General features: G+C 42.6%; 1 protein-coding gene across 3 annotated transcripts in view; it reads left to right on the top strand.

Annotated features, from left to right (window-relative positions):
* The window catches only part of ncoa2 (nuclear receptor coactivator 2), a 41087-nt gene that overhangs the window by 15860 nt on the left and 10462 nt on the right, over positions 1–14765 (top strand). For all 3 annotated transcript variants that reach the window (XM_033986159.2, XM_033986157.2, XM_033986158.2), the window contains exons 3-11: positions 2928–3035; positions 3581–3753; positions 5502–5605; positions 8104–8281; positions 9790–9978; positions 10977–11075; positions 12021–12161; positions 12307–12454; positions 12685–13993. In XM_033986159.2, coding sequence (XP_033842050.1) covers positions 2947–3035; positions 3581–3753; positions 5502–5605; positions 8104–8281; positions 9790–9978; positions 10977–11075; positions 12021–12161; positions 12307–12454; positions 12685–13993 — 2430 coding nt within the window. In that variant the 5' untranslated portion in view covers positions 2928–2946. The remainder of the gene's footprint in view (positions 1–2927; positions 3036–3580; positions 3754–5501; positions 5606–8103; positions 8282–9789; positions 9979–10976; positions 11076–12020; positions 12162–12306; positions 12455–12684; positions 13994–14765) is intronic.

Raw genomic sequence — 14765 nt, 5'->3', positions numbered from 1 at the left:
AACTAATTCTAAACTGTTGTATCAACCGAGAACCAGAAAGTGCGCCGTTGGCACCCTAGTTGTTGTTGTTAGCTTCACTGTGAAGGCAAAACTCCACTTTGGTCTCTGAAGGCTGTGAAAAGCTCTGTAAACACATTAACATGAAAAACAGAAGTAGTTAATTTTCATTCAAAATCGGGTACATCACATTGAAATCGTCATGGCTAACAAAACTTATGTGCTGAGAATGGGGCATACTGTTGGGAATTCAAATAAGTGTCATTGCTACAACTTGGCATAAAGTTTGCAGCTCTGCTTTGCTCTGCCCCCTCCCCGAGCGGAACAAGATAATTAACTCTGTGAACCCACCTCCATCCAGTAAGTGCTAACTCCCGCCCAGCTGTTTATAGCTGCCCAGGGATCCAGCACATTGTGCAGGATTAAAACCACTTGCTAATCTGCCTGTGTGAATTTTGGACTTCCTAGCAACAAATGCATTGCCTTCTGGAACGAAAGCACGAATGGTTTGGCCCTTGCTGTCATTGAAACGTGCTCGCTACTTCCTGTGTGTCTTATTTGTCACGATGTACAATGACCCTTCATTACTGCCATGTCAAGGAGAGCCAGACATCCAATCATATTAAGCCCAATGGGACCGGCACGGCCAATCGGCAGCAGAATCCCCTTGGTAACTTGTCGGATAGAATGGGCATAACCAATGGGAGCAGAGAGCGCACTTAGCTTGGAGAGTTTAATGGCCTGTTTCAGCTGTCATTAATAAAAGCATAAAACCACTGTTACAAAGACATTTCAATGGCCAGTGCTATGACATGCTGATGACATTTAGTAGGTGCGATACAAGGGCGTTTAGCTAAACCTGGACGTGGGTGACAATAGTATGTTCTCATGTCTCCCTCTTCCCAGCAGCCTGTCAGCACCAGTTTAATCCAAGAGCAGAGGCCCCACCATTAGCTCAAAGTAGGTCACCTCAGGCCAGTGGGGAGGCACTGTGAAGTTTGCTTGATCACTGCTTCATTTCTGCTAGTTTAGCTCGCTTCTGCTAATCTGTGCTCCCTCCACCTCACCTCGGCATTGTGCTGCGCTGTACTCTGCTCTGACTTATGTAATGGCGTAGCAGTGTGTCATAGCGGTTTCCATGGTTTGAGTGTCTCTGAGTGGATCACTACACAGTATGCCCCAGCGCTACTCAACTCTCTCTTGCTTTCACCCAGATCTGTCTTTGTTATCTGCACAACCCCCTTCTCCCGATTTTCTACAGGGGCTGAGGAAACCAGTCGTCAGGCATGAAACAGCAGAAATGTGCTGCTTATGCTTCTTATTTAAACTGACACACTGATGAGGTTAAAAGTAAACTATGTAACCTTTCTAGTGGAGGGTGCTTGTCTCGACGTACATGTTGATTCTTTGCTTGGAATGTTCCACAGTATTGCATTAAACATATCTACATGCTATTATACTGCAATTCTGCTCAAAGATGCCTTGATACCTTGAAATCATGCATTCTTGGAGTAATCAGGTTTGCCTCTCCACAGATCTTACCTGTAACTCGTTAAGTTTAATGCTATTTCATTGGCTATTATTTTTCTACAGTACGACATCTTAAGGTTTAAAAATAAATATCTTACATGCAATAGAAATCATATAGACTTCATGTAGAGTAACTTGTGCTTTGGTTTGAGATTTTATTTAAGATTATGTGGGTTGTTAATAAGACATCACACCGTTAAATTATTGATCAGTTTTCGTTTCGTGGCATGAGCTCCCGCCCTGAACTCAAAGTGGAATAAGAGACATATCACTATTTTATATTAGAATTGATTCGACAGACAATTGCGTGAGTAAATGTTAACAGTTTTTAACAAGAGGGAAGTTGTCAGTGCTGTTGAATGAATATGTGTACTAGGGCTGCATGATTTGGACAAAAATATGATTGCAATTTTTCTGATGAGTGCTATTTTACATAAAAACGCCTCTGACAACAGCATTTCATCAAAAAACAAGCCTTCTAAAAATCACAACTGTCCAATTCAAAGCAGCAGATCATCACAGGATAGATTTGCAATATAGGTTTAAAAGGTAGGATTCTGTTCAGTGCCCATTGTTGACAACTAGAGGAGCAATATGAAAAACTGAAAAGTGATATGATAACTGATTCAGAACATATTTGTAGAGGTCTAAACTACAGGTTTAACATAATTGTGCCAACCTGGATTTTCGATTTGTAACAATAGGTGGTGCTGCCCTAATGTGTAGTGATTGTGCAGCCCCTCTCTGCCTCCCCCATGTGCTGGCTGTGCTTGGTGCTGTGGACTGGAGTTGTTCTGGGTACATGTTAGAGCTCAGTCTGGTGCTGTGGGCTGAACGCCATGCTCTCATTTCAGCGTCTCTGGGGACGGCTGCACCATCACACAGACATGATTGAATCTGTTTTCGCGCTCCATTTTCACTGCTTTCTCCCAGAGTGGCTCAACCTGTGCCCCCAGCATTGCACTGTTTGTTATCAGCGCACCACATGTTTTCCCATTTCTAAGAGTAAATAGTTTATCTAAAATTACTGATGTTGATGTATAAGCACTTGGCAAGGCTGAAAAATATTTTTAAATGAAATCAATTATTAAATCTCTAATGGTACTATTCTATTGATAGGATGTTTTTTGCATTCTGTCTTTATAAAAAAAACTTGTTTGTAGAGTTCTAAACTACATGTGCATGTTCTGAAATGCATGGGATTCTTCTGTTAGTTTATTAGTTCATATTTTAGGCGTCAAAATGTTATACTGCACACTCTGAACAGATTACTACTTTTATCATATTTTTACATGTATCGCAATACAAAAAAATCACATTTCAATTTTCTTGACAAAATTGTGCAGCCCTATCCTAAGCGTGTGCTCCATGTTGATAAATACTTGTTGCTGTATTTGCAGACGCTGATATGCATTGAGGATGAGTGGAGTCAGTGAAAACCCATCTGACCCTGCTAGGGCAGAGTCACGGAAACGGAAAGAATGTTCAACTGAACTTTTAGGACCCAGGTAAGACCACTGTGGTTAAATCTGAAAGGGCATTTGAAACATTTTGTGACAGGCCTAAGTACAATCACTGAATACAACACATCCTGAAGTGCGATATATTGCTGAAGTCAATTTAGACCATAAACGATAATAAAACATAATTATCCACAAAACTGTATTTTAAAGTACAATATTAACTATTGTTGAGCTGTATAAATACAGAGCAGAATGCAACGCTTAAGACAATAGTTTGTGTATTTTTAGTTCATAATTCAACCTTTTACAGTTCAGATTTTCATATTTTAAACATTTTCAGAAAAAATAACCAAACATTTCAGGACAATTTTTCATTCATGTAAAGCTCAGATGGGTGTCCTTTCATTGTGTTTATTTTGATAATGTGGAGCCATGTGTACAATAATAATGAGCAGTTCACAATGGTCCAAACTGAAAGTTCAGTTTAATTCCTATAAGAGTGAATTTGGTTCTAAAAACTATTCCTCATTAAAATCACTGTCATCCCAGCAGCCACATTATTTGAATATCTCACATTTTTGTCACTGTAGTCCCAAGAGGAGCAACGAGAAGCGCAACCGCGAGCACGAGAACAAGTACATCGAGGAGCTCGCCGAGCTGATCTTTGCCAATTTCAACGACATCGACAACTTCAACGTCAAACCCGACAAATGTGCAATCCTGAAGGAAACTGTGAAGCAGATCCGACAAATAAAGGAGCAAGGTAGAGTGAGTCTGTATGTTTGTGTTGAAATCATATTTGGTCTGACTATTGTTATGTATCACGTGAGCTCAGGGGCTGGCGATGGCATCAGGTTTAATAACTTGTATGGGTTTGACTTCTTGCTGTGCACAAGAAATAATGTTGTTCACAGCCGACAGAACAATTGATGTATTGCTACTTCCATCATATAACATTTATAAAGCCCAGTTGTTTTTGCTCTCTCCCTCTTCCATTAGGAGCCAGAACATCAGGTGAATGCTCAGAGCGAGCTTGGCTGTACTTGTCAGTTGCTCCTCTCTAGTGCCATTAAACAATTATGGGAGGCTTTCTTTCACCATTTTTGTTCAAAGCAGTATTACTACACTTTGGGTTTGTAGCTTTCACACACTGTCATTAGTAAGTCTTGGACACCATAGATATATGAAACAGCTTAGGTGGTACAAACTGTGGGCCAGCCTGGTTCTACATGAATCACCTGCTTTGTGACGTCACTGTGTTTGTGACTCACAGCCCGGTGTTATGTAATCTAATGCAAAAGTGACACACAAACTGTGGCTGCGGCTGTCCACCCCCCACTCATTTGCCCATATTACGCTTCCCCTCCCCCTCCTTTCCTCTGCTCATTTTCTTTGACTGTGCCCATCCCTGCTCACCTCTGGACACGATGTCTTTGTACAGTAGACATTCAGAAGACAGCTTTTGACTTTTGGTCTGTGAATTCCAAATCAAAAAAGCATTATTGTATGTTGGACTGCGTCAGTGCACCTCATGCCCAGCTAGCTGGTGGTTTAGTCTGTAAGCAGTGGACAGAGCAGCTCCTCTTGACACTGAGTGATGGTGCAGTAGCAGGGCAGCTGTGCTGGTGTGGCGGTCCCCGCTGGGCTGGAGGTGTCCTGCTGCTGTGCACATCATTAATGCTGAAGGAGATGGATGTGGCACTGGCCACAGTGCACAAGGAAACCTGCATTTGTGTCGGCTCTTGCATTTGTACACTCTGTAAAGGGCCATCTTTTAGTTCTCTTTTTGACACATTTTCTCACCATATGGTCAGTTCTCTTCTTGGCGTGGTGTGACAGTAAAATGTCCCCCAACAGCCCACTCATATTCTGCTTCTCATCTCCAAAAGTAGGGCAGCCTACGCTTGCAACATAAGGCTTCTCTGCTTGGTTATTAACCCAGTGTACTAAAGACCAACTCTAACTAACTCGGGTACGATAGGTGCAGGTCTTGTGCTAAAATGAAAGACGAAATATTTCCTGAGTGACTTGTTTGCTGATAAAAAAATTGAGTCCCACCCAGTTTGGTGTTTGTGTTGTGAGATGTGTACAATGGTGTACAGGTAATTTGTACACTATCTGCCACTATCTATCTGCCCTGCTGCTTCATCTGCTCATAAGCTCTTACTTAGACCCCTGTCTGTGTGACACTGTTCTACTTCCAAAAGTAGGCATTGTTTTAAGTTAATTATTTGCACTAAAAAGAACATATTTTGATGATGACCATACCTTTGTTTATGTTCATTTTATAAAGAGAACATGGATATTCTCTTTCTATAGGATTTGTTATTGTCTCACTCATGTTTTCTGTAACTTCTACAATGCAGTCCAGTTTGGATGGCCTCAGAAAGGGAAACAATTGAATTATGATTCATTAGAAATGAATTTGTTCTGTTGGACCAAAAATAAAATGATATACCAAATATAATGAACCCTATGATTTATATTTTTGTTTTTTGTGTTTTTTTACAGAGAAAGCTGCAGCAGCAAATGAGGAGGAGGTGCAGAAAGCTGACGTGTCTTCGACAGGCCAAAGTGTGATCGACAAAGATGCCTTGGGACCAATGATGCTGGAGGTATTGTCTTTTTCTGCTAGTCTTGTAGTTTGGCATATTTGGTCTGGCTTTGCACAGCTAAGAAATCTTTAAAGATCCATACGCATATTATGGAGTCTTGTCTTTAATTCTCTTTTAAACATGCTTTTGGTGACCTTGGGATAAGTATTTCACATTTTCTAACTTAAAGTAATGTCTACATGCAGAAAACACACTTTCTAAACTCCGCTCCCGTTTCCAATTAGGCATTTAGGCGTTAGAGCTCCTTCTGCTGTCAGCAACAAATGAAAAATGGTGAAAGTAAACAAATCCCCTGTGAATGCTATGCTAACAGAGCCATGCTTTTGTTGTGAACACAATTTGAGTGCAGAATGAGTCCAGTGATGGTTTATGAGCTTAGAAGCTGCACAGGAGAAGTTTTGAGTTTTATCTGTTACTACACAGGCAAAACGCAAACAGATGACATGAGTGAGAGAGAAGACTACACTGGATTAATGGATTAATGAACTAAGCAAAAATACAACTCCAAGTTTGGATTTGATGAGGTGGTAACAATATAACATAAACCTAACATAAAGTTCAAAATACCTTTTTATATAATATGTCCTTAATATGTTCATAGCATTCATACATTCCAAACCTGAAGGAAAGAACTAAACTATTATTTTTAGTAAAAAGAGCTGCAGTAGTCACTGACAGGCTCCTGGGGACTTAAGAAGAGTCTTTATTCAAATAGACTGGTACTTTGTACAATGGCTGTCTAATGGAGAGCACTATGTGGAGCATGGGCTCAGATGTGCCACTGGTGGCGGTGTGCGTAAGTGTAGCTGATTGGAGTGAAAGCTGCCAGCATCTTGGATGTGTCCCGGATTGGCTGTAAATCACAGACAGAGCAATGGCCTCGTTGTCCCGCGGAGGGCCACTGAAGTGCTTACGTATAATGAGACCCAAAGCAACAGCCCCCCGAATGAATCGGTCCATTGAGCTCTGCTTCCTCCCTCCCTCTTTCTTCTTCTCTGTTCTTGCTCCCTCCTCCATAGCTTTCTCATTCGCCTCTAGATCTGTCCTGTCATTGAATATTTATAGACCTCCCAGTCCAGCGTCACTGAATCGACATACTAACTCTCTGCTAAATATAGTTCAGTGCAGGCTGCATGCTTTCCCATCTGTCAGTGGGCCCCAAAACACAGCGACTGGTCATTCACACCCCCTATGCCCAGTGTCCCCGCCTCTTTGTAGGATGCTCTGAGCACAGAGGCTGTTGGCAGGAAGTGTACCCACGCTGCTCACAGCCCTACAGCACAGTGCCCTCAGACTGTGTGTGGATCTGCGTATTTGCCAACATGACATCACAGGGGCCTCCACACTCTTTTGTTATGTAGGCTGTAGTAGGAACCATGGCTGAGTTTACAATAAGTTTAGGATGGTTCAGGTGTAGAGAAAGCAATGACTCTTAAAATACTATCACAAAGCACACTTGCTTGCCTGATGGTGTCTGTATGAGAAGTTACAGTAATATGAAATAAATGTTATACAAGGTTAGACCTGAAGATACCCTGGATTTTACCAATTTAAATGTGTTGATGTCATTTCTGTGCTTTGTGTGCCAGTTAAAGCTATACATTAGAAACCGTTTTGCAACAGGGTGCATATTATTAAAGAGTATATAGAGTGTTGTATCTCCAGTGTGTGTGTGTTCTGGAAGTAGGGCAGTATACAAAGAAACATTTTATCACTTGATTGATGTTTGTAAGCTGTGTTTAGGTGGAGCTGCACTGGCATTTTGGTTAGATGTTCATTTAGTAGTATGGTTGTCAAAAGTATCAAATCAGATACTAATAATTTCTCACACTAGTATCAAAACTAGACTCATTTGAGTATCAATACAAAAAAGATACATTCGCAGGACGGTAATGAACTTTTTCTCAATAGCTTTAGAATGACCTTGAGCTGTACCAAAGCTAGTATAAGACCAGATAGACTAGTACGTATGCAGCAGTATCATAACAGTATTGAGTTGTGACCTTAAATATGGCCCTATAGCAGTTAGAAGTTACAGAATTTTCATTTCAGTGTAATTTGACACCTTAGCTGCCACCATCTTGATAATGTATGACCTGGAGCAGTGTTTTTTTCAATTATCCTCCTATCCACTTCCTGTGGTCTCTATATAACTATACACTTTCATGAGGCATTGTATCTAATGATGATGTTCAGGGTTAGATAGATGCACACACTGTACTAAACTTCTCTTTGAGACACAATGTAAATGACAGCTAATATACTCTTGATAAGAGCCAAATTCAGGACTATGTGTCCATTGCACAGTTACATTGTTGCTCTATGTAATTCATCCAAAACGTGCAATATTGTACCAGTAGCCAGTATAAAATGCAGTATACAAGGTAGTTTTAGAAATTTGTTAATACATTATAAACTTATACCCAACATAAAATGAAACCAGAGCTGTCAATGCATTTGCTTTTTTTGACCTTTCTTTTTATTCCCTTATCCCATAGGCCCTGGATGGCTTCTTCTTTGTGGTGAACATGGAGGGGAACATTGTGTTTGTATCAGAGAATGTGACCCAGTACCTGCGCTACAACCAGGAGGAGCTGATGAACACCAGCGTCTACAGCGTGCTGCACGTAGGGGACCACGCTGAGTTCATCAAGAACCTGCTGCCCAAATCTCTCGGTCAGAATTCACACTGTACTCTGCTCAACTTCCTTTCACTTATTATCCCTTTAGTGTGTATACTAGCATATTGTTCTTACTATTATTCCCACATCCAGTGAAAGCTTTGAGTGTGGAGTTTTTAATAGTAGTGTCATTTAAAAATCACACTTGCATGTTTTGAGTGTTAAAGGTTATGTAAGCCTGTGTATGCAACTGAAGACCTACCACTCTTTTCCTGATGCTCCAGTCCAGCTTCTTTTTCAGATAATTAACTTCCCTTTTGGGCTGCTCTCCTGTCAGCAGCATCGCTCCCTTCTTATTGTCACTTTCTCTTCTTTCACTTCAGTTTGTGTATGCTCAACTATTCATCTCCTATTCTATTGTCTGTTTTAAAGGTAAAACTAGGGATACAACAATCCAGCTTTTCCAGTCCAGATACCTTCAGCATTAATAGTTGCCAGTTTATATGGGCAATGGTTTTAGTAAATTAGTTGTATGTGAACCTTATTAGTCAATCTTTTGAACCAGTAACTCACCCATACTGTTTGTGGATCAGACCTGATACAGACCCATCAGAATATATGAATTTCTAATAGTAAATGAGTTTAGTTAATTTATAATTAAAGGAGGAATAAGAAGAGAAATGAATGCTCTGGACTCCCTGGTCAAAAGTGGGCCAAATCAAAGCATTCCAGCAGCTGGTGTATCTGCCTGTCAGATGGAAACCCTTTACAATGTGTCTAGAGGTGTATCATATCTGCTGTTCTAATTTTGCATATAGTCTGTTAAACCAGATTGCAAAATATCAAGATATTCATTCAACAATATGACCCACATGTTTGCTTTCTAATGTACAAATAACAATAATATGGCACTGTCCTCCTTTTACGATATACCAAGCTTACTCCGAAGTGTGCTACCATTGCCCTGTTTAAGTTCTTTCTCTCCTTCATACCCTCTCCTGGTGCTTCAGATTGAGGTCTGAGTGCCCAGGCAGCCATCTGGGTAAGAGAGCAGCACAGAGCGAAGTACCCTGGAAACGATCAGTGGGCTGTGTCCCAGATACTGGAGATTATCAATGCACTGAATGAGCTCACAAACCAGATGGAGTGTGATGAGAGTTTGTGCGGGTGAAAAGAGTTGTGCATGTATGTGTGTTGTGTGCGTTCTAGTTGTACATGCGTGTTCACTCTCGCCTGGCGCTGCTGCTTTGGAGGACGTGCATATGGAGGCCTGGCTGTGATGCATGGCTATGGACGGATGACAGAGGGCGCAGGGTTCCAACTGCTCATTATGACTGATCTTTACCCAGCAACGGATCGCTCCTTTTCCTCTTTCCGCCTCTATTCTCTCTCTCTGCTCTCATTATGTCTTTCACTTGTTGTTTGTTAGTCTCCCTTGGCTTGACTTTCACTGTGCCCAATATTCCCTGTTTTGTTTAGGAGTTTTGGCTGCAGTATATTTGTCAAATAAATCCGCAGGAGACCACATGGTAAATGTCTATTGTCGTATTTTTTGCCTCACAGTGAATGGTGTCCCGTGGTCCAGCGATGGTCCAAGAAGAAACAGTCATACATTCAACTGTCGAATGCTGGTGAACCCGCACAGCGAGAGCCAGGATGAGGCGCACGAGCATGAGCCACAGCAGCAGAAATATGAGACCATGCAGTGCTTTGCCGTGTCTGAGCCCAAATCCATCAAAGAGGAAGGAGATGGTAGGCAGCACACCATGGACTAGGACATGCATCTTACAACAATGGGAACCACTGTATTTACAAAGAGATTCCCAAAATGGGGTCCAGGTCCCCAAAGAGTGTCCACACAAAAAGTATAAAAGAAAAGAGTTTGAAATCAACATTAGATGGCATATATTTGTTTAAAATTACAACATAAAGTAAATATTAAACAGGGGCCACTTCAAAGTTTGAGAATGTCTGGATTAATCAATCTTTGCCTTTGCTTTTCTCTTGGTCACAAGCTAACCTCTTAATCAATGTAAATATTATTTTTGAGGTAGGCATTTTTCAGATTTGTGTCACTACTTTTTGCCATGACTGTGCCCTAGGCCAGTGTTGGGGGGGTTTATATATACTTGTATGTGGATGCATGACTGTGTGGTGGCAGAGGTCACAGCTAAATATTCTAGACTACTCAATGTTGAACTAATTCAGAGCAAAGAGGACATTGTCAAGAGCTGAGTAGATCTAAACCTCAGACCACCCTAGAGGCCTTTTTTACAAGTCCAAATGAGGAATTTGTGTCAGGGCTGATATGCATTTCATTTTCCCTGAACATATGTAACACTCTGCATTCTGTCAGGCACAAAAAAGGTTTGGAATCATTGCTGCAACAGTGTCACTGGGGTAACAGCTCTGACTGAGTAACCACAGTCTTTAGAGGAGTATAGGAAGGGTGTCATTATATTGTTCCATGGCTCTATATGTGAGACTATCCCTGTGCATAGAAGGGCAGATTTCCTCACACACCTCCAAAGGTCACACTTCATCATTTTCCTTGCTGGCGATGACTGGTCCTCCTTATGAAGGGAGCGGCCCTGCTCCCCATGCTCATTAATAACTGTATTAATTATGCTGCCTGGGAATAACGCACATTTCTTTTTTTTCTCCTCCCTCCTGTGTTTCCCTCCATCCCTTTCTTATTTCTGTGTGTTTGTGTGCCTTCTGCATTCTCTATCTTCTCTGTATTTGTGCAGACTTCCAGTCGTGCCTGATCTGTGTGGCTCGCAGGGTGCCAATGAAGGAGAGGCCCATGCCCACACATGAGAGCTTTACCACTCGCCAGGACCTGCAAGGTATAAAACAATGACCCTTTTTCTACTAGACTGATTGGACATAGGTTTGTATTAAGTCTTTTCTGTTGTGGCTTAAAGTAACCTTCTGATAGATGACAGGTTTAAATGAATAGTTCTCTTTCGTGTTTTGCCCTGCAGTCCAAACAATCATCACTATAATAACAGAGCAGCACAGAGGAGCTATGTAATCATTATTATATCAGTGTGGGCCTTGAGGAGCGACTGCTGTCCCACCCATGTCTCACCTGTGTCTCACCCATCTGCACTCTGGGTGGTAAATGATCAAGACCCTAACTCTGCTCACTTAAGTGATCCAGGTCTTAAGTTTAGTTTTATTGTTTAAATGTAATTGAATCATTAAGAAAATAAGCTTGCTTGCTATGCTTGACAACTACATTTTTTATTTTAAACAAACTATATGGAGCCTGCACTCCTACAGTTTTAAAAAAGGTACCATCACCAACCTGCACATAGAAGACACATACAAGTTTTACTCATTCTTAGTATAAAGACAGCACATACTACTGCAGCAGAGGCTGACTGCAGGTGCTGGGGTTTAGGTAATGAGAATTCAGATCAGAGAGAGGCCTTCTAGGTTTCAACCAACTGGATTTCGGCATTGTTCCTGGCAACCCAAATGAGAGGCTCGTGAGGCTCATTCTGGGTAATCATCTTGAGAACCAAACGCCATATTATAACATAATTACAAAACATCGGACATGATGGCCAAGTTGTTTAAGAATACATCATCATTATCAGTAAAAGCTTGATATGAACATGCCGACCTCTTTTCTGGGAAAATTGTTAGGTCATGCTTATGGAATTTAAAATCTAAATCTTTCTTACAGTTCGTTTAAGTTAATTGTATTCCATAAGCCTTTGTCATCACTACGTGGGCTTTAGTATAACGCCCCTAATCCACTTGCATGTCTCTCTAATGTTTAGGAAAGATAACCTCCTTGGATACCAGTCTGTTGCGAGCTTCCATGAAGCCTGGATGGGAGGATCTTGTTAGGCGTTGCATTCAGAGGTTCCATCTGCAAAATGATGGAGAGATGTCCTTTGCTAAGAGACACCAGCAAGAAGGTAACATTATACAGCTCCAGTATCATCACAATGCTATCAAACTCATGTCTGCATTTGTTGAACCAAATGACTGAAACTGAAGAACCCCAGGCACCATGGTGTGCATTGTTTGCAATCCTGCAGTGATATCTTCATCTGTCCACAGTGCTTCGTCATGGCCAAGCTTTTAGTCCAATTTATCGGTTCTCCCTGTCTGATGGTACCATTGTGTCAGCTCACACCAAGAGCAAGCTGGTGCGCTCACCTGCCACTAATGAACCTCAGCTCTACATGTCTCTGCACATTCTCCAGAGGTATGCTGCACCACACACGCGTGTTACAGACACAGACTTTCACTTTAGTACAATACAGGTTTAGGCTTGTTGGCAACCTACAGCACACCCCGATCATTTTATTTTATTTAGGGGGAAGTTGCAGTATGGGCTGCAACAAGACTAGCCGTTAAACATGTTTTCTCATACATTACTTGTTGAGCTTAACTTTGTAGAAATTATATATTCATTTCTTTGTTTGTCTTCTGAAGGGAACAAGCGGTATGTGGAATGGGGCAGGACATGGGTCCTGGTAATCAGGCCACTGGCATGGCTCCTAAACCAATGAACTCATCTACTCCCTCCATGACTCCTCCAACCCCGGGCAGTCTGCCTGGCTCGGGGCCTCAGGGCCAAGACACTACCATCAGCAGTAATAGCACGCCTTTCTCCCCCCCTGGCCCAGCTGGACCAAGAGAACCAGCTGCCATGGGGGGGCACATGCAGGGTTACCGCTTTGGTTGCCCCCCTCCACACAACCACACAGGGGGCATGCAACCACCTCAGCAGGGCACTAACTGGAGGATGAACAGCCCATCACGGGCTAGTCCCAGCCCAGCAGGAGGGCCTCACCCCCCACAACAGAACTCCATGCTGTCGCCCAGGCAACGGGGCAGTCCTGGGGGTGCTGGCAGCCCTCGTGTCGCTGGGGGCTTGCACTCGCCTTCACCTGTAAGCATATGTGGTGGAGGGCCTTGCAGTGCAGGTAGCAGTAGCACTACTAGCAGCCATGCTAACACCTATACAAGCAGCTCACTGTCAGCCCTGCAGGCCCTCAGCGAGTGCCACGGAGTGGGCCATGGGACTCATACACTGGGGTCTCCAGACCGAAAGATAAGCTCACCAGCTGGGGTCATGGCGGGATCAGGGGCAAACACTCATCAGATGCCTAAACTGGGAGGAGGAGGTACGCCCACAGGCGCAGGAGACTCTTTTGGGCTTCACAGCGAGGTTGGTGCAGGGCACTCGGATGGTGGCTTAACGGACCCTAAAGAGGAGAGAGACCTCTCCTCTGACAGCAATGATGCCCACAGCCGTCTCCATGACAACAAGGGCCACACCAAGCTTCTACAACTCTTGACCACAAAACCCGAACCTCTGGAGACGCCCCTGTCTCCGGGCGAGGGCAAGGACCTGTCAGGGGTCAGGGGGGCACACACAGGGGGAAATACTCATGCCACATCCCTCAAGGAAAAGCATAAGATCCTGCACCAGCTCCTGCAGAACACCACCTCTCCTGTAGACCTGGCCAAACTCACTGCAGAGGCCACAGGGAAAGAGCTGGGTCCAGACCAGCCACAGGGCAGCGCTGCAGCTGCTGGGGAACTCACGCCCAAACCAGAGCCTCTGAGCCCAAAGAAGAAGGACAATGCCCTATTGCGCTACCTGCTGGACAAAGAAGACCCTGTACTGAAGGATAAGGTCCCTAAGCTGGAGCCTGGGGAGGTGAAGGTGGAAGGGGGCAAACACCCTCTGGTCAAAGCAGAGAAACAAGATGCGGGATACGACAGAGCTGAACAGGTCAGTGGCTGCTTGAACTTGGGATATTATGTCATAATTTTGTAAATGGTCATGATCTGCTTTAGACTCTTACTTACTAATGATAAATTAGCCCAGGCGGAAAAACTGGTTATGTGACCTCTCTCTCTTCATACCACTGAAAACTCTACTCTGTTGCCCTGTTCTGCTCCACTTCTCAGTAAAGTGATCTTGGTTGTGAAGCAGATGTTTCTCCCACTGAACAGGCTGTGCTCATGGCCACAGACATCCTATAGCATGTCATTAATACATATTTTATCTTTTAACTCAAGCTTCAAACACTGGTTACATTTGAAAGGGCCCGTGTGGTTCTTCAAGCATTTGATCTTCATCACCATTGGCTGATGTTTGGCACAGTGTCCAGCTCAGGTCTGGCACTTGAGGGGAGGGGGAAAAAGAGGTAAAAGAAAGCTAAAACTGCAAATTTACATTTTGTACAAGATTTGGAGCTGAGCTTGTCTCATGACAGTTCTTTTAAACCTTAAATTGAATATTGTACATTAAATGTTTCTTTGTTGTAAAAAAAAAAAAAAAAAGAAAAGTAGTTTTTTTTTTTACACCAAAGAAATGCAGGAAATGAATATTTAACATTATAACCAGTATTTTACATCAGTCTTAAACCACAGTGATGCAGATTTACTGCACACATTTTAATCCAGGGCTTTTTTGCATTATTCATAGAAAACATTTGCTCTGTGATTTAAAAACTTAACTGAAGAAGTAGTTATGATGCACTACAGTGTAAGAAGGCTGT

The sequence above is a fragment of the Periophthalmus magnuspinnatus genome, chromosome 20 (genome assembly GCF_009829125.3).
Source record: "Periophthalmus magnuspinnatus isolate fPerMag1 chromosome 20, fPerMag1.2.pri, whole genome shotgun sequence".
NCBI classification, from domain to species: domain Eukaryota; kingdom Metazoa; phylum Chordata; class Actinopteri; order Gobiiformes; family Gobiidae; genus Periophthalmus; species Periophthalmus magnuspinnatus.
The sequence above is the reverse complement of the archived record's forward strand: the minus strand, read 5'-3'. Positions and strand labels throughout refer to the sequence as shown.